At 38.6% G+C, this 20,803-nt stretch overlaps 1 protein-coding gene across 1 annotated transcript in view; it reads right to left on the bottom strand.

The window, feature by feature from the left end:
* The window catches only part of HTT (huntingtin), an 88,999-nt gene extending 74,978 nt beyond the window's left edge, over window positions 1-14,021 (bottom strand). The window contains exons 1-7 of the mRNA XM_059817950.1: window positions 13,921-14,021; window positions 7,470-7,553; window positions 6,917-7,037; window positions 3,201-3,260; window positions 1,030-1,109; window positions 446-584; window positions 71-212 (exon numbers count right to left, since the gene is read on the bottom strand). Of these exons, the coding sequence (XP_059673933.1) occupies window positions 71-212; window positions 446-584; window positions 1,030-1,109; window positions 3,201-3,260; window positions 6,917-7,037; window positions 7,470-7,553; window positions 13,921-14,021 (727 nt within the window). The remainder of the gene's footprint in view (window positions 1-70; window positions 213-445; window positions 585-1,029; window positions 1,110-3,200; window positions 3,261-6,916; window positions 7,038-7,469; window positions 7,554-13,920) is intronic.
* Window positions 14,022-20,803: the final 6,782 nt, after the last annotated feature.

Below are 20,803 nucleotides of genomic sequence, written 5' to 3'. Positions count from 1 at the left end.
TCTTACATGGAAAAAAAATTTCATGTTACTTATACCTAAAGCAAATTTAATTTATTTTCCCAAATCTTACCTAAAAGTACATTCAATAACCAGGCATAAAAATACTGCATTCTTCGAGAATGTTGACAGATGCTTACTGCTGATCCTGCTGCTGTTCGACGGATAGTAGGAGAACTGGATTTAAGATTAGCTATGAAAGCCTTCAACAAAACCTAAAACCAAAAGATATCTTACTTAACTTTTTATAAGAAAGAAAAGGAGACAGAAGTGAATAAAGAAGTCAGCAAATGTGTTTTTCACTCATTCAAAGCATTACTTAACGTACATCAAGCAAGGGCAACTTTTGCCTTAATTCAGACATGCAGCTATAACATGTGACTGATAATGCTGATAGCTTACTATGCTTTGAGATATAACAGGGAGCACTAATAGGTTAAAGAGATACCTTAATCTCATTGTCGTTTGCAAAATTGCCAAACGCTGCCATGATTTTTGGTATTGCCGCAGCTAGTGTCTCTTGCACTGATTCTTCGGGTCTCTTACTTATTCGTGTTAGACAGGGCAAAAGGTTCACTAAGTATGGCCTAAGTAAGGCAAAGGAGAAAAACTAATTTGAGATTAGAACTGTACCCATCTAAACATTTTTAATACATACTCAAATTCTGTGGTATTACTAAATCATAAAAAATGTACCTGTTAGCTACATAGAATGTAAAAAAAAAGACAATAGTCTTCTGGATACAGTTTGCTGACATTAAGACAGAACTAAAGAGAAGAATACACTTAAAAAAAATACAAGTCATTGTCTTCACAAGTTTTTCCCCCCGCTTCCCCTACAGTCATGTACAGCACAGAACTAAAACTCTGCTAAAGGAAAACCAGCTAATCAAATAAAGCTATTTCAGAGACAATAATGTGACAGGAATTCTTCCAACCTCCCAATTATATATTTAAAACTTGAGAACATTTTGTTAACATCTAAATTTTGTTAAGTGTTCTTTGGAAAGTTCATTACGAGGATGTGTTTACCTGCATTTTTGAGGCCGAACTAGATGGGCAAGCTCAGCAAATCTCCAGAGTGCAGCACGTAGACTTCTGGAAGCACCATTCTAGACAGAGTACACAATTGTTACATGTCATCAAGCAAAACCATTTCCTAAAAAATACCTATGTTGTACAATAGTATACAGTTTTATACTGTAGACAGAGTATATAATTGTTACATTTCATTAACCAAAACCATTTCCTAAAAATACCTATAATATACAATAGCATACAGTTTTGTACCATTTTACTTAAAAAGGTAAAAAAAAAAAAATGTAAGGTGTCTGGAAGCCATAAATTTCCTTTAGCCAAAAGGAAGTCAAGTCAGCTCCATGGCTGCCTTCGTTTTTCTAGCTGATACTAGGAATTTTCCGAGTGACCCAAAATGAATAATAAAGAACACCAAGAAAGAGAAGGAAATGTCCGAGATCTCCACTCTGCTGAAATCAGCTTAAAATACCACAGAGAAAGTCATCAACCAACAAAGAAACACTGATGATATGGAAGTCTAAAAATCACTGGAACACTTGCAGAGATAGAATGCGGCATAAAATTGACAGCAGTGGAGATATGCAAATGAATAATGTTCAGCTCCTGAGTGCACAAAAAAAAAAATCCACGTATTGATCTGTATCACTTCATAATGGCTTGCATGCTGAAGTTTAATATTTAGTTGTCTGTACTGACACCTTCAGTTGTGCACCTGACTTGAGCCAGAATGCCTTTAGACCCAGTGTCTAAGGATATAGTTCAGCTCCTCAGTATTGTTGGAAATACAGAAAACTGTGGAAGTCAACGGTTGTCTAGGAGAAATTGTGTTCGAACCTAACCAAAACGCTTCTCAAATCAAGTCCCTCTGAAGACAGAGCTGAGATGTTTAGAAACTGTCGTTTCTTTCTTATTTTCTTTAGCTAGTATATCAAAGGCTCACGGTCTTGTTAGCATAACAAGTAAAAAAAATTGCATCTGAATTACAAGATGTGCATTTTTGAGGTTCAGAGCCAAACAACAGATTCTGGCATGGCTCCTGAAGTGATCCAACTGATGCACAAACAAAATTCAGTCTGCTGGGTACTTCTGTTATGCCTGCTAACTCTCTCTCTTGACTCTGCCATGAATCTGAGAGTAACTATTCAAGAAGCACACGCCACCTGAACAACAAAATATTTCCTCCTGCACCTGGTCATAATGTGCAGAAACTTCAGAGCTATTTTTGTTTATGCTGGCTGTTTTTTGTTAATTAGCTAGACATCCATTTCCATACCCTCAAAAATTTTTCATGACTTTAATGTACAACAATACAGTAAGATATTCAAACAGGACCTACAAGTAGTCCACATCTGACAGAATAAAATCTACCCACATTGCTTTTGTTACTTATTTTATTTTCTAGAGTCCTATAATTCCCAAAGAAATGTAATAAAAAGCATTAGCATTACTGCCCGACAAATAACACCTGTATTTTCTCTCTCTATAAGCCTTGATATATGTTTATAGATGTAAGAGACATTATTTCAGTGATACTGTCCTGAACACAGCATCTTCCTTTTGTAGTCATATACTTAAAAAAGGCTATTATTAAAATTCTTCCCGTGGACATAATTAAATTGTGACTTTTAGCACAAAGGGAGATGCTTCAGTATTTTTACCTATGCTTCTTACAGAAGCTGCAAGTACAAATCACACATTCACGAAACAAAGTAGTTACGACTTGTATCAGGTCACTTCAGGTCTTGATCAAATGACTGCCCCAAGAAGTTACGTCAAATTAAGAATGTCACCATCCTTCACCTACTTTTCACAACCCTTTTGCTTGTAGTTATTTTTTCCAGCTCAGTCAGTGGAGTAAACATCATGAATATGCCTTATTCGTTTGGGTGCAGAGTCACTAAGGTTAACTCAGACCACAGTTCACACCAAATGCTCACACATTTTCTGCCAGATAAGCTTTCAGAAGTGGTTAAATCTAAACAATGGGGCCAATAGTGAGGAACTGGGTAGAATAATGCATTAAATAGTCACAGAGCCTTCCAAAGCGATGCTTTGACCTTGATCTTAAAAGACGTAGCATTTATTTACACTAATGCCACATTCCAATATACTAAAACACTTACTAAATACCATATTTCAAAAGGACATGAAAGTAAGAAACTCACCTTTTTAATCTCTTTATACAGTTCTAATTGTAACCTAGGAAGATTGGAATCCATCAAAGCCTGCAATAAAATGCATTGAAAACATACTGTATCAGAGCAGAGGCACTTAACAGGCAATACAACTGCTTCAAAAAAAGGCACAGAATTATCTAACTGCCCCTATATTCGATGTATAACAGGGAACTGCTAAATAATGAAGAGAGACACCTTTATTTTTCACACAAACACAAAACAGAAATGTCGACAAATTCCACAAAGTCTAAGCATTACTTGCAGTTAATTTTGACCGCTTTACCCATTCTACCTAAAAAAGGCCATATGGGATCAGACTACAAGCAGAGCCAGCCTGACGTGCTTTTTGGCAACTGCTAGGAATAGATACTCATGAATAGAATATTAAAACACAAAAATAGTATTCACAAGCAGTGAGAGGTCTTCCCTGCTATACATGCTCACCATTAAGTAGCCTCCTACTATTTCTCAAACTGAGGCTGTATTTGTACCATCACCTTTAAGAGCCCTTGAAAAACCCTGCTTTCATGAATTAGCCTATTTTCTGCACCCATTTTTTACAAGGTGTTCTGGACACCAGAAGTATCACATCCCAGGATCTAATCAAGTATAGTGCAACAGAGCATACATTGTAGTTTGAACCTGCAGTCTGGCTAAGAACTAGGGTACATGAAATGAAAGTAAGCACCAAGAAGTAGCAATTTTCTCTTTACCTCAACTTGATCATTCTCCCTCCATCTTTAAAATGGCAGAGAAGAAAAAATATGAAAATAGTTCCGCTATATATAATCTCTTCCTACGGAGTATTTTGTATACATACAATTACTCTTTTGTTTTTTTCCTAGTGCATACTACTATTTATGAACATTGCCACCACCACTTCCTCAGATGAAATGAGATCTTCATACAATGTGTAAGTGCCTACATTATGGATTTATACAGTGCTATAATGTTTAGTATTTCATACTTCATTCCTTGCCCAATAATTTAATAATTTCTAATTTTCTATCTGCCTTCTTGACCACCAACCATTAAGCTCACATCTTCCTGGGATTACTCTTACATGGCACACACTGATGTAGAGGCCACAACTGCTTAAGCATGGTCAGTGAAGTGCCTGTGGCTCCTCCAGAGCATGATTCCCCTAGCCTAAAATTGTATGCCTCAAAACTTCACTTCCCCCAGGTATACCAGTCATTATAATAAAATGGCATTACCTTCCCCAGGAAATCTTATCTGGCTTGTTTTTTTGTATTGTCATAAGCACACCAACTATTAACTGCAGGTGCCTAGATGACAGTAGGTAGGGATATAGCTCACTTGCTTCACAGAAGTTAATTTTTATCGGAAGTTCACTGCCCCTGTATGTAAGGATATCAAGCAACACCAAAAGGTACCAGCTTCAAGGGTAAATTGTCCTTACAACACACTCAACTGGAACAACTCTTTTTACTAGCATATACCTGTATTTTTGGCAGGCTAGAATCTAAAACGTCATCCCAATCAGAAAAAATTATAAGCACAGTCAACTCTAGATTACTACAAATAATAAATCCCAATTACTGAGACCAACTGTACTCCAATGTGCGTGAACAGTCCCACCAGTATTATTAGCACAGAGAATACTACAACATCGTACATCAGCTTCAGAAACAAGACAGCTTCAGTAACACCTTACCCACAGAAACCTGGTAACTACCAGCTTGGTATTTTTCCTTTTAAATAAAGGTAGCGCCAAAGCTATTTAAACTTTGAGCCATTTATGCTGTCTGTGAGGTTCTGACAGGTAAGTGTAGTGATACTGAAAGATGACCTACAGAGTGTTTATCTAAACTTATTTACTGTTTTAGTTTACAGCCTTGTCTACACAGAAGTGTTAGCATTTTAATTATACTAATGAGCATAAACTCCAGACAGACACACAGTTACACAAGTAATGCTTACATCTATATTCTTTTATTTGAAGAGAGAAAATAGAAAGCATCTTTCTAGCAACAGAATTAGTCTCTAAAATGCCTGAGGTACTAAAAAAGCTGAACGTTGACTAATACACAAGTTTAGGGGCCTGACGCCTCTGTTTCACTCATCACAAGCATCACTGCTACTTGCACGTCCAAAAATAAAACTGCACATCTTTTTGTCTCTGCATTTATACAGGAGAGCGCCTCTGCCTAACAACTACGTTGCTTCCATACAGCATAAAACATAGAAACAGAATACAAACTATGACCAGCTTTAATAACAGTCTGATACATCCATGTGGTTGGAATATCACAACTGTTACCATTTCATAGCTGTGACCAACTAGCAAGCTTAATGACTGATAGAAGACTCCATCATTTAAAGTCACTTTAATCTTCAAAACAAAGCAAACTACCGTACAAAGATTTGGAAAAAAAAAAATTAAAGTTTTCCAAGTTACCTTGAAACATGCCAGAAAACAACAATATTAAATAGATGGGTGAATTAAAGAGGTCAATTTTATACCAAGCCTACAGAAGAGTTTGGTAGAAAGAAGCAAGTAAGTTTGCATTCTTTACAACTGTTTCAGAGCACCTTTTAAAGCAAATTAAGTTACATAATGGTGTATGCATTTCATAGAGGGCTAAACTCCTGCAAATGGAAAAACATTTAAATCAGAATGAATAGAGCAAAGTGCTACAGGGCAAAACAAAAAAAGCAAAAGATACTTGTACTTCCTCATTTGCTATCATTATGGAATACACTACATAAATCAGTAAGCTTTCTCCATACAACTTTCAGCCACAAGCTCAACCCCCAAAACTTTATTCATTCAGCTATCAAACAAATAGCACTTAACTGAGAGAAATCCCTACAGAAATAGGGATGTTTTGTTTGCTTTCCTCAACACACCCCTTCATGCTAAAGAAAATTATTATTTGCATATTTCTAAAGCACTTAAACTTTGCATTATCTAGATTGATTATGCAGGTACATTACATTGACTCAAAGGTCAGGTATTTCAGAAAACAGGAAAAAGAAAAAAAAGAAAAAAGAAAGGGCAGGTGAAGGTAAACCTGTCCTGGAAGCAGCATCTCACAGCAATTATTCAAGTTCATTTTAAGATAATTTCAATCAAGATTTAGACCTTGCCTGACCTCAAATGAATGCCTGCCTGCTGTTCTCCAACAAGCCCGTCATTCTGGATCACAGTAGGGTAATAAGCAATCTCCAGAACACCATATTTATCCTAATTATTGCCTAAAAGCTCCTCGTCCAAGTCTCAACAAATCACACTACCTGAATTACAGCATACTACTACTTTGGAATGGAAAGCCACTACATCTTTCAGCTTTTTAATAAAATTTTCACCTTTCCTCATGTTAAGTATCCTTATGTTTACAGAACAATAATAGAGTATTCCTCCCATACAAGATGATTTTAGAAAAGCCCACATTCGTGTTTTGGTTAACTTGAAGAGAACAAAGTTAATGAACGACTGAAGAAAAGAATAGATTAGAACAATGAACAACAGAAGACAAGTTAAATTTCTTGACCTGGGCATAAAAAGCTCTCCCAAAAGCACATAGAGAATTTAGTAAAGATGCTTACTTAACCTCTTACATTATGAGATATTATCAACAATAAGAAAAGCAACTAAAAGAACTTCAGTGTGAATTCATACAGGACACTGCATCAGAAAGAGGTAAAAATCTGGTAGTACAGTGTATAAAAGTTCTTACTTTAATAACTTTATTAAGGCATTCATCAGCAACCATCCGGACATCAGATTCTGCATCCTCACTGCAGAGAAGAAAGAGTTCCATAGCAATCCCCAGCAGTTTCTGAAATTCCGGAGAATTTCTAAATAAACAAACATTAGAAAATTACAACACGCACTATGAAGAACAACCACCAATGCCATTTTTCAGGGGGTTTCAGAATCCAGCTACACATATATTATACACAGTTATACAAGAGAAGACATTCAGTGGATTAAAGCACTTCATTAAGAGTTGGGAGATCATTTCCCTGCTCTTTCCTACATAAACTGGCAAGGTATTTGACCTCTGTGCCTCAGTTTCTCTGAGGTAGAAGGATAATGCTTACTCTACCAATGCTTAAACAAAATTACTTCTTAGATTTTGGGTTGGTTGAAAAAAAAAAATTGTGCCATTTCACTTTTAAACAGAAGTTGAGCATTTAAAAATCTGCAATTATCAGGAAGCCTCCAAATAACTAACACTCCAAAGTAGCTATTCATATTAATGCCACAAATTAAAGGCATTGTCTTACCTTAAAGACTGAGCAACTATGTTTTCACATATTGTTAGGCAATGATTCACTCGATCTTTCTTGGTAGTTGAAAGTTCTTTCTTTCTAAAAGAAGAACACAATGATAATGAATTGAGATAAGACTTCAGAAGTTGAGAAGTGACCGTTTAAACACTCTTGCTAGAGTAGTGTCTAATGATTATACAAGAAAGAGATGCGCTCTTCTGGTCATTATATAAAACAGCCGTATGCCAACTACCTGCAGTTCCAGGACTTCATATACTTGCTGCTGCTGAGTGCATGCAGGCACACAAGCAAAGATAAGGATACAAACTTAGAAAAAGAATGAACCACTTAACACGGATTGTCGTATTAATTCCATAACTTTCTCAGTGAAAGTGTTTGGGAAACAAAACTGAAGAATGAAGAGGAATAAAGGGAAAGGAAGGAAAAAGTGGAGCAGACCTAGAACAAAGCTGAGATAAAGAAACTGTTAGAAAGAAAAAAGTTGGGGAAAATAAGCCACGAGAACAAGTCTTTCAGACCTAAAAATACCACTTTTAAGAAGACCTTCCTCACACATACTATCACCTTAGACTTCTTTTGTCTGCCAAGTTCCTGAAACTTGGAGTTCTATCAAATTGACCATTTTGTATCTGAAGTGGAAAGGATGTTGAGGCAATCCTATCATATGCTACATTCCTCCAAATGGTTTTGTAATTATAAAAATAGCGAAGCTCTAGGCACAACCTATGCCCATCAAGAATAATATCCATGTTGTAACAATTTGTATAGTCCAGGGAAGGCCAAGGTTAGTCAACTCACAGAAAACAAGCGTAAAACAAAGAGAATAAAATTCACAGAATTAAAGAATGCATATCTACAAGTGATGCACAGCACAATATGGAAAGCTCCTATTTTGCAAAATTTGTTTAACATTCACTTCAACATGATATAGGCACCTATAACCCTTTACGGCTGAGTCTAGAACAGAAACTTCTTCCCTGCTCCACCCCCAACAAGGGAATTGAAAAAGAGAGAGATTCACACCTATGACTGAAATTTTATTTCATTGTATGCAATGTCTCTTACTCTTAGCTTTACTGACATAGAATCACTTCTAGGAAAGCAGACATGACTTTTAAATAATTAACCAGTAGCAATACTGGAGCCAAACTGCACACCCAGAGGTACCTCTCCTGGGTCTGTTTCACAACAAGGAGGTACCTGCTTCTTCACTCATGTTCAGAGAATCTTCCCTTTTGTTTTCCAAGTGAAAACTGATCATCTGTATTTAGTATTTAGTTTTCTGTCTTAGCAAAAATAGCAAAACCATCAAATAGCAAAACAGTGTTTCTGAACTAGAAGTTGGAAAACGATGTGAACAGCCTTGAGACAGCGTAATTTAATGGGCTTACTGGCTACTTGCTGTTGGTCCTTGATGTTGTCTTAAGTAGATTAAACTATTTCAAAACACACTGTTAGACAAAAATTTTGAAGAATTAAGCTGTAACATTTAAGAGCTTTAGCTTAAATAATAGAACAGTTTTTGAGAAAAGTAATTCTTTGTAAGTACCCCCGTCCTTTTTCTTCCATGAGGTTGGAAGTGGGGGGGTTGAAAAGTGTTTGCTACCAAAGTTTCAATTTCTCTCCCAAGGATGCTCTGATCTCACTCCAGAAATGCCTCCCCTTTTAAAAAGTTTAAGGAATAGTTCTGAACGAAACCATTTTTTCTTTTATAATTCGGTTGTATTTTGCTTAGGTCAGCTTCAGCGTTCCTCAAAGAGGATCTCTCCTTTGGCTTGTGTTCTTAAGCAACTGGCAGAATATGAGTTGCCAGTCTGAATTTGATCAAGATATACGTCTCTATCTTGAAAAAGCACCACAGAGTCTTTAACAGCACTTTCAGATCACCTCTAACAGAACAGCAAATACTTCCTAAAGTGTCCAACTGATTTTGCAACTTAAGTACCATTAATGTGAACAGGCACCTAAGAAACTGAATAAATAATTTCAGCTTTTATGATAATTTTACCTAGCATTGCCCACATCTCTTATGAGCACCATTTTCAGCATGCATTCAACCCAAGAAGAGAACGGGCACATATGAACTTGCCCATAAGCTCACTATTTCAGATACAAAACACATTAAAGATCTTGCTGAATAAGACTGCTTTCAGAATAAAGTTCTTCATTATCTACACATAATATAGCTCTGAGCAAGGCAGGCACTAGTGTTCTATACTACTCAAGACTAGTACAGATCAATCTCTTCAGCAGATTTCTGTAAATGGAGAGCTCACCTAACTGAAATAAATAACTTAAAAAATTAAAAAAGGCCTGAATAGAGAAAATTTAATGTGAAAACTTAGAAGGAATGCATATAGTTAACAAGTTACCATTTAAACTGAAATAATAGAAACTAGAGGTGAAGACTATCAGTTACTATCCAAAGGGAAAGAAGAACAAACATTCAGCTGAGTTTGCTGTACTGACTCTTTCATCTGCCATTTGATTATTCAACTTCCAAAAAAAAAAAAATCAGCCTTTAAAGGAATAAAAGAAAAGGTGGAAGACAAACACTTAAGGTATATCATGCACGCACATACATTTTTCTGGGCCTACAGAGAGACGATAACAGATCAGTATCTGGAGATAGAACACATGACTTTTTTATATATTTTTTTTTTAAAAAAAGCTCTATTCAGAAGGATTAGGAAGTCCTCAGGCAAAACTGTTGATGAGCGTACCCAGGGGGACAAAAACAGCATCACATATTTCTTAGAAGAGAGCTGAAGTACCAAGCCCCAAGTGTAAGGTCATTTCAGTTTGATGAATAACAGCAGGCAGGAGATACTGGAAGTAGCAGTTATCTACAAGAAAGCTTCATCTCACAGGCAGAGGAGTTTCAACTTCTGCATGCTTCTACAGATAATCTCTAGCCAAGAAGATTAATAAACAAAATAAGAAAACCAGCAAGCCCAGATGATTTTGCACTCCAGGTCCTGATGAGCTGGCTACAAAGAGATGCAGCTCACTGATGCTAATTTTTATTACGCCTTGGAATTAAGGATGTGTAAAAAGAGTACAGAAGCTCTAAAGCTGAAACAGCATTAAGAAAAAGGGCCAAGCCAGATGGCTTAACATTAAGCTTGAGAAAAGTAATGGGAAACTCAAAAGAGTTTCTATTAATAACAAACAGAAATATGAGCGAATCAAGAAATAAACTAAGCCCAAATATGGTGGACACTTCAAACAATGTGTAGTAACACAGGAAATGATGGATAGTCAAGTAGAGTAGAACAGGTCTACAACACACCCTAGAAACGGTAAATCCAAACAACCATCTAGGAACCACCACTGACAAGCAGAGCAGTAGGTATTATCCACATAGTTCATGTGGTCTTCAATTAAGCAAAAAATTCATGATACCTCTACATATAGCAGTGATGAAACTAATCTACGATCACAGCTTCAGTCAAACAAAAAAATCCAGAGATGTTCATGAGTATAGAAAAATGGATATTGCTGGAGAGCTCTTTGGCTCTTGCTGCACCTTTTGCTGTAAAGGTAATGGTTAGAATCAAATGTAAGGAGACAAATAAAATCAGAAATAGGGGACAATTACAAACAATTAAAATTATTAACTATTAGAAAAAGTTAACATGAGAAAAAGTGAAGAATCCACCTTTGGATTAATCATATCAAAGAAACATTAGCAAGCCATTTTCTCAACTCACTGATAAGAGGTAAAAATGAATAAAACATAAAATACAGGATGTTGTGTGACAGCCCATCTGCTTTTTAGTTTCACTGAGTAAACTCTGAATTTTTACAGGATACTAGTCAAATTCTAAGTTAGTGGGAGCTTTGTAATCCAAAACAAAACACCCAACACCAACCAAAATTTAAGGGTCTAAAAAAATCTAAAAACAGATATGGAAGAAAATAAGGTGCCTCAGCAGAAGTGTATAGAAGCAATATGATGACAGAGTGTTCAACCTAAGTTTTCATGGAAGAAAAAAAAACAACCGGAAGAAATAAGAGAGAGGGCCAGAAACTGACATCTGACTGTAATGCATAATAAAAGCATAACACATGATTATTGCTGATTAAAATCTCCCAAAACAGAAAAAGCTCTAACCTTCTTTGTAAAAGCTAATTCAATTAATATTTTCATAAAAAATTGAAGCCAGAATATCAGTTTTATTGAGAGATCAGAAGTCACTGTCTTACAATGAAGTGAAGAAAAACTTCAGTACACATTGTGCAAACAATTAAGTCTTCTCTGCACCAATCTCTGTTATCTTAAAACACGTCATAGCAGGAGACAGACAGTCCTTAGTAGGACTCATCCACTAACCAGATGTAGAATGCTCAGTTTCTACCAAAAATACTTAAAAGGCCATTTTTGCCTACTCCAACAGGAAAGATTTTAATTATTTTTGACCATTTAGAGGTAACATTGTGTTGTTGTAATTTAAGGTAGCTTATTTCGGGAAAGAAAAACAAGAAGTAGAGGTGGGTAGTTAGTTTTACCTTCACTGTAGCAAAAGTCCAACAAAAAAATGTATAACACCACCTGTAATAACGAGATTACTCTGTAACTTGAGGAATGACAGCTTCTCACTTGTCTAATTTAGGCAACAGGACAATTTTGATCTAATGGACAATGTCAAATAGATATCTAATGAAACAATTCAAGAGCAAACCAGTAGCATTTATGCTATGACATCCACCAATTAATTTATTCTTTCATTACTGACAGGTAAGCTCACATCTTTTTACAACAGAGGAGCAGATAGAACAATAGGAAGTTACCACACAGAACTACAAAAAATTTAAGTGTTATTTTTAGAAAACCACAATGAAGATGAATACCTCTCCCCAAATGCAAGGGAAACACAGAGGCAGTTTTCCTTTTCAGCCCACTACAAACAGAAAAAAATAAAATATGCAGACAGTATTGTGAATTACATTCAAGATGTCACCTGGTATTTCACTAAAAGTTTTGGAAACTTCAGCAAAGACTGCCACAATATCATTTCATAGGCTTTCATGAGGCTTAGTGCTACTACTGAATTTGTATAGCTCCTGAAAGCATGCAGTACCATCAGCTTTCTGAAAACATACAGTCTATTTTTAAACACAAAACAAAGTCAACAAGGACAACTACAACCCTAATTTTTTAATGTTTTGATTTGAGCATGCCTAAATTCAGACCCCCAAATAAAGCGTAACATCCCTCAGCAAGCATCACAAATAATTTTCATTACTTTCTCTTGAAACACCATGATCTATCTCATCAGTAACGTTCTAGACATACTTTTTTCAACTACATAAAGACTAGAAATACATAGCCATCTATCCTCCATGTCACACAAAGTACTAGCATTAAAAATGCACATAACAGAGCAATTAGTACCTGCAGAACAGTAAGGCATCTAAAAACAATTAGCTCATGAAGCAAATTAGTTTTTTCATCTATTATGCCCCAAAAGCGCGAAAATGCCTTAAGATTGTTTGAGACAGCACTCTCCAAACAGCAGCAACCATGATAATTTAGTTGGCATCCATATCAGAATGTACTGCAAGAGCAAGTGGCCAAGAGCCCAGCTCCACTGCTTAGCATCCTCTGCCAAAACACTACACAACTGCCAATTTAGAAGTTACCTGCTCCTCAACCGTTCTGCCTCTCCTGTCTCCCCAAAGAGCTGGAGAAAAAGCAATAGTGCGACTCATGTATTTATCCCATAAAAATCTTAAGTGTCTTTTCACCTGCTCAATGAAGGTTATTTTTAGAGATGCAAATGTAAGGGGCAGCACTGTGGTACTGAACAGCTCCTCACCCTCGCCCTCCAGCAATGCCTCCCGATGGGAAACCTTAATATCACACAGATGTAATGCATTTGCCCCTAGCATTTAAGGGAGCAAAAGGGTATCAGAAATATTTAAACTAATTCCTTTTAGGTCTTTGCACGGCAAGTCATAGCACAAGACTTTGAATGAAGTTTGTTATAAATAAACATCCACATCAACTCCCCTCAGATGCATTAGGCTTAGTGCTTTAAGTTATGCTTTGAGGTTTTTGCTTTTTTTCCAGCAGTGTATTAGCTGAAGGTAAGGTTTTACTTCCTAGAACCAGCCGGTGAAACCCATATAGCATTCTTGTATCTCCCGTTCGTGGCCCATACTGCTGTATTTTCAAATGTGCTTGCCCAGAAAGTTACTCCTAGCTTAAACTTAAATAGAAAGCAGGCAGCACTCCCAGACACGTCTACAGCAATAGCCTCCTGCCAATGACAGGGAAGAACCCCGGGACTAACTCCTCCGGGGACTACCAGCTGCCTCGCAGGCTGTCAGCAGTTCCAGAGCGGCAGCGGCTTGGCGGGGCGGCCTCCCCCCGGGGCAGGGGAGGATGTCGCCGAAGCGTTTCGGGAGCCCTCCCAGTCCCCGGGTGCGGGTCACTCACGGTCTCTGGAGCGGCTCCTCGGGGATGGCAGCCGGGCCCTGCTGCTGCTGGAAGGAGCGCAACGACTCGAAAGCCTTCATCAGCTTCTCCATGGTAGCCATGTCCGCTCCGCCCGCGCCGGCGGCACCGACCCGCCACTCCGACCCGCCCTCTCACAGGCGCCCGGCAGCGCCCGCCTTCCTCTTCGCGGGCCCGACTCTCCTTCTCCTTCTCCCGGACTCGCTCTCTCCCGCTCGCCCGGCGCACTCAAGCCAGCCGAGGCGCCGCCGCCACCTCACACCGCGACGCCCGTCACTGCCGCAATGAATGAGGGAGACGCCGCAGGGGTCCGCGAGCACTCCCCAGCAGCCCCGCCGCCATCTTGAATCCGTCCCGTCAGTCCTCACGCCGCTGCCCCGCCCCCGCCCCCGCCCCCTTCCCGGGCTGCCCCGCCCACCCAGATCAAGGTCCCAGCCCTTGGGCTCAGCTACGCAGGACACGCATGCGCGGACCACAACCCCCAGCCTGGTGTCACGCGCACCCTCATGTACACACACACACACACACACACACACACACGTACACACACACGTACACACACACACACACACACACACGTACACACACACACGCACGCACACACACACACACACACACAGGCACGCGGGCTAGGTAAGGGGCGGGGCAGCAGGAAGAGCGACAAGCTCTCTGTCCACTCAGAAAGAGGGCTCCATCCCTTCCCGAATGTGGATCAGGCAGACACCAGCGCGTGACCAGGACCAAGGGCGCTCCCGCCGCGACTGAGCGGGGATGGGGGCGCTGGGTCCTAGAGCCCGCCGGCCGGCAGCAGGGCGGCGCCCCCTGCTGGGGAGGAGGCGGCCGCCGCGCGCACGGAAGGTGATAAGTGCCCCGATCCCGGAGCGATGGCGATACGCGGTTTGTCTCCTCACGCAGAGCGGCATGGGCCCGAAAACAGCCCTCGGAGGGGAAGCCCCACTCCCACCCTCGGCTCCGTCCCTGGCAGGGGCGGTGCCAGCGCTCCCCTTTCCCGGGAGCGAGACGGCAACGGATGCAGCAGCTCCTGCTGCCCCCCCCGTGCGCCGAGCGCCCGCCGCGCCGGCCCTGTAAGAACCTGAAACCGCGCACGTGGGACCCCGATCCCCAACCCAGCCAAGGCACGCGCTCCAGATGCCTATACGTCAAGTACGCGTAACAGGTAACCCCTGCAGCCCCCCCCCTCGTTACCAGCGCGCCCACTTAGTAGACAGGTGCTTGCCCAGGGCGCGAGCAGCACGGCCGTTTGATTTTAGGCTGGGTGTAGAAACGAGGGAACACTTCCAGGAACAGAACACTTAACGCTTGGCAACGTACCCACTAGCCAGACTTTCAGGGCTCCTCCGTGCTTTACCAGAGGATACTTCCTGCACTTTTAAAGCAGACGTTACACAGTATACAAGACAGTATACGTAATTAAATCCTTGATTCTATTACTAAGCACTTCATAAAAAAATCAACACTATTGTGAACTTTCCAATTACAACCACTGATTTTAATATATCTAGTTGCCGATACACTTTTTAAAATGACAGCTGGTAAGAACTGGCAATTCAACCTGTATCTCAAACACGTGAAATGGGTTCCAGCAATGGAAATGGAGAACAGCTCTTAGAACTTGTAAGAAAAGAAATTCCCAGCAATGACTTAATATGTAACTTGGTTATTCCTAGCAGGGATGGACAAAAGAAATGAAGCTCGTGTCTTTGGATGCTCAGGCCAACATAAGTCATGACAGAGCCACCTTACTGATGAAATTCTTGCCAAATACTCAGTAAAACAGTGCTCTGCCAGTTAACTTTGTTAGCGTGTTAATAAAAGAAGATGAACCATTTCAAACATTCCTCTGAAAGTAAACCTAGCTATAGTACTGAAAGCAATTCAACTTCTAGCAAAACCCCTATTTCATTATAAATGTGTAACAAAATCTGAGCTTTTAAGGTAAAAAGAGTATTGCTCCTGATTATTTTATGATAAAGCTTGCAGAGAGTTTTCACTGGAACATACAGATGATCATGAATTTTTGATTTAGCAAATGATACATGAAAAAAAGATGACAGCGTAGCTGGAATGCTGCATACACTATGTGATAATTGCATGTGCCACTCCACACTTTGAAACACATTTAAGCACATTAAAAAGAGCATAAGCTCTTATCAAAGATCAAACAAGCCACCAACCAAGTCAGTCTTTGCAAACCTGTTTTGACGCTTTAGATCAAAAAGTGCGCCAGGCCCCTAAGGGTTGCTGACTCAAAGCGCACTCCTCTTTGTTCTTGTCTTTCTGAATGGTATTGGCAGTATAAGCCCTCTGGCTCATTCACCACGAGTTGGGGTAACTGCAAGAGAAGTCAGGGCTATCAGGTTTTTCTTCAGCAAGTCCCTCATCAGTAGGTTCTCCCAATTCAAATTTACTGATTGACAGTTTTGAATGTATCATGTCACTGGTCATGTTCAAATAGCAGCTCCACAAACAGCTGCACTGGCGAAAATTAAGTGATGTAAAACTGGCAAGGGGCAAGAACAAGCAGGCAGGGTTAGAGAATGGGCATTTTTATAAAGCCATCATTACCACAATGAAAAATAGTCACAATCTCAGTGGAGTAATAGTGAATACCTAAAAGGTTATATGTAATTTAGTGGATGACAATGAATTCATCTCAACCTCCTGGAGAAGAAGAGAAGAAGGAAAAAAAAAAAAAAAAAGAAACATGCTTTTATCTTGTCTGTAAGAGAGACATGAACATCATGAACCTGAAAAGATTTCCTAAACACAGGCTACCTAGGCATAGGTTACCTCTTGATTTAATATTTTTAAGAACAGGTTGGACAAGCACACCAAGAATATTTTTCTCCCTGTCCTGAAGTCACACTTAGGCCAGCATTTCTGCATTTCCACAGACAATTCAGCAGGTAATTGGTACTACTCAGATAATCCAATAGACTTCATGAGACTGCTGGCCCATGTAGTTCAACATATGCACAGATAATCTGCAAAATGCCATAGCACAGTTGTATCATTGTTAAAGTCACTTAATTTGAGGCTGTTTTGTATAGTAATTGAGTGCTTAGCCCTTCAACTCATGTCATAAAATTACACCGAAAGCCTTTGCATAAACAGGGCAAAATGTTAAAAATACAAGCAGCCTACTGTTGAAAAGTATTTGATACAAAATCCCATAAATCTAACTATAACACAAAGTATAAATTCTCTCAAGGAGAATGAAGTCTGGTTACTTTCCTTTGGCAATAGTAGAAAATTCAGTATGCGTGATAAGGCTGATGACAAGTAGAGCTACAGCTACTGCTGACCAATCTTGCATTCACGTTCATCGTGTTATCACAGTAAGCATGCTAATGAAAAACAGTCCATCCTGACAATTCTGTCTTTTCACACAGAAATTTATGTAGAAATGAAGAGTAAGACCATAAGATAAGGTATCAATTGAGCAAATACAACAGAACTAGGGCATTTTTTCCTGGATCTGACAATCTTACATTGGTAAAGAACTTACAGCATGTAGTACACATTTCCTGCTTCAACAAATTGTGATTTTTTTTTTTAATTACAATTTTTCTTTTCTATCCTGGCTACCATGACAGACATGGTAAATAAATCACATTAGACAGTAATACATGTGGTTGAGATACGTGGCAGTGTTTTGCTTTTATTTCAGGAATAACAATGCTAGAACATCCAGGAAAACAGCTCATACAAGAACAGTTCAGTGGTTGGGAGATACTGGAACTAACACATCACATTTAACAGTCAGCTTCGCTATAATTGGAAAGACTTTTGGTGTTTTGGACACATGTGGAACATGAGAAAAGTTACCTACATCTCATGTGCAAAACTTAAGTTACACCATAAGAACAATTATGAAAGAAAAATGAGTTGTACATTCAGCAGAAGAGACATCATCATCACCAAAATGAGCCAGGCCGGTACTTCAAATCACAGTAAACATAAATTTAGCTTAAATATTCTTTCCATTAATTTTTTTTAATTCCATTTTTTGAGTACTTCCTAAAGAGAAGTAGTTTCTGAAAATCTATACTAAAGTTAAGGTGATAATTCCAATGTTAAATTAGCGTAATACTAAATTGTAAACCAAAGCAAAATAATACTACTTCTGTTGACTTATCTTAGTAACTTGTAAACAAGTATTCTTCGTTTGTACAAACGGCAATGAGAAATTTCTCACATAAGTATTGTTTGAAAAATAATTGAAGTGCATTCTAAAAATGGGGGTTTAGTTGTTTTTAATAGCTTCTATCACTGATTTCTCAAATTAGACATAATTTTATTCTGCGATGGAGGTAATTCTCTTTCATAATCAAAGACCTTCACATCTATTGTTTTAAGAATGATTTGGAAAAAAAAAGACATATAACACCTCCTATTAAAGGCTAAGATTTGTCAGTAGCGCTCTCTTTGTTACGGAAATACCACAGTTTTTTCCCTATTTTTTATTATTATACAGTAATTATTTTTAAGTGCTCATTTTTTCAACTGAGACTGTTTTGTTGTTATAATCCAGAAACATAACACCATCTCTATTATGAACACTACACCTCTGGAAAAAAAAAAAAGGTGACAAGTTTTTTAACAGAAAGAGAACAACCCTGAGGCATGAAGATTCTAGTCTGTTGGTCACAACATTCAAAAATACTAAGTAAACCAATAAGATACTGGTACATTGTTTCACAGTTTCTGCATTTTGAGCTAAATATATAGATTCATGAGGTATGCACAAGCAGACATTAAGACTTAGATACACAAATGCTTGGGAACACAAGCCACAGAAAAGGAGGGTTGATCTCATGCAAGTAACTCCACAGAATTCCATAGATCTTTCCACATCTTGCACCAGTAGAACAAAGCAGGCAGGCTGTTGGATTGCCTCACTGCTATTAAAGCCTTCTAACACATGGATCTAGAATCTGAATTCATGGAGGTGTAATGAAGTCATACTGAATGACAAGAATTTACATTGGCTTTTTTCTTTTTTTAAACAGCTTCATGGAAATAAAAGTCTACATAATCAGCGTACACAACTTGCTGCCTTCCCCCTTCTTTGTCTCAGTTGTCCTCTACAAAAATCAAGAGCAAAGTTCCTATTAAGTCTATCACACCACTTTATTTTGTTTTCAGGTGCTCTCCCTTCTCCTTACCCTTTCCCCGCTTTCAAAATGCATCTCCAAGCTACTAATACTCCAGTAAAGACATTTAACCAATGTTAGTCACCTTAGATTAAACAGCATAACATCTTGATCTCCATGTACTGTATAAGGAGAGTTATGTTGATCTTTCCAGTTTCTTGTCTTTTCTAATTCATTAGGGGATTCACATTAGACAATATCTAGTCATTATTATGTGGTTCTATTTCTAGCCAAAAAGAACGAATTTGTAGTAGAAAACTGCCATCTTGAGCCTACTGGAAAAAAAAAAACCCACAACAACAAAACAAAAAAAACCCCACAACCCAAACCCAACAGAATTTAGGTCCTAATCCTGCAAACATGTAGTTACTCAAAAACAATCCAACAGTATTATTCAGAACATAAAAAAACCCAAACCTGTGAAATGAAACTAAATAAAGCTTCATAAAAATGAACAAATCCTCCACTTTTTTGCATGGTTGGAGTTCCTTGTCCAAAGAAGCAAACGTATAAATAACCACTTCTTAGGAACAGCTTCCTTTTTCTCTTCATCTAGCTTTTCTTCACAGATCCCTGGAGAATAAGTGTTAAGTCTCAGCACTCCAAAATAGAAGAGTTGACTTTATTTATTATTTTTAAGTTAAAATCCCTCCCCCTCTAACATGGAAAGAAAATTTGAAATACATGATAAACAGAATTTCAGAATTTTTTTTTATTTGTTAGAGCCAATTCCTGTATTTTCTTCATAAAAATTACTCAGCTTGTGCCCATGGTATTCTTGACCAAATTTCAAGTTGCTCTAAGCAGACATTAAATCCAGACTGTCACCCCATCCATATATCTAGTGTTAATAAGGTCACCTTTGCAGCAAACCTAAGATCTTAAAAAATTAAACCCCTAATCAGAGAAACATGATCACTTCTCCAACCAGGTAGGTATTTATAAAACACTTTTGTTACTTCCCTATTTCTCCATTCCCATCTTTTTAGAGTCCTTCCATTATTGTGGTACCTAATAAAGAGGGTCAGGTCAGACCATGCCAGCTCATTGTGTCACACATAATGGTTCCAGCCAACACCCTTACTTCAGATATTTCTCCTTCTGTCAAGCCTCCCATCCCTTCACTATTGCATCAGACTATCTTCCAGTAATTAATTCAAACTCTCCCTCTGCTGATTTCTCCCTTTGTACCTTCTACAGCAGTCATTTTGCTGTCCTCTGCTGTTTTAGATATCAAGAAAAATGCACTGAAAACACAGGAAAAGTCTCATTCCTCATTTCTGTGGCACAGTAGCCAAGAGGAACAATTTCAGATAGACACCAGCTCAGCCTCAGTAGGATTCTGTAACGTACTGGTTTTCCAACTTTTTTCACATTCTAGCTCATTAAAACATTTGTCACTAGAGACAAAATACTGTGAATTAAAACAGTAGGCTTGAGTATCAAATTTATTTTGTGAGCTTCTCAGAAGCAGCTTAAATTTCTTCCAGTGGGTCTGCAGATAACAAGCGGAAACCTATTTGAGGTAGAGGGATATTCAGTTGCTCTGTGTGTATATAATACATGTGTGGTCTGGTTGGCACCCTAGAGATTTGAGAGGAAAAACAATGCATGCTCAGTGGCGACAATTCTTCAGAATACAGAACAAAATACATAACAAAAGTCGTGTCTCCAACTCCAAGCGCATT

Source organism: Gavia stellata, chromosome 5 (genome assembly GCF_030936135.1).
Source record: "Gavia stellata isolate bGavSte3 chromosome 5, bGavSte3.hap2, whole genome shotgun sequence".
In the NCBI taxonomy this organism is placed as follows: Eukaryota; Metazoa; Chordata; class Aves; order Gaviiformes; family Gaviidae; genus Gavia; species Gavia stellata.
The sequence above is the reverse complement of the archived record's forward strand: the minus strand, read 5'-3'. Positions and strand labels throughout refer to the sequence as shown.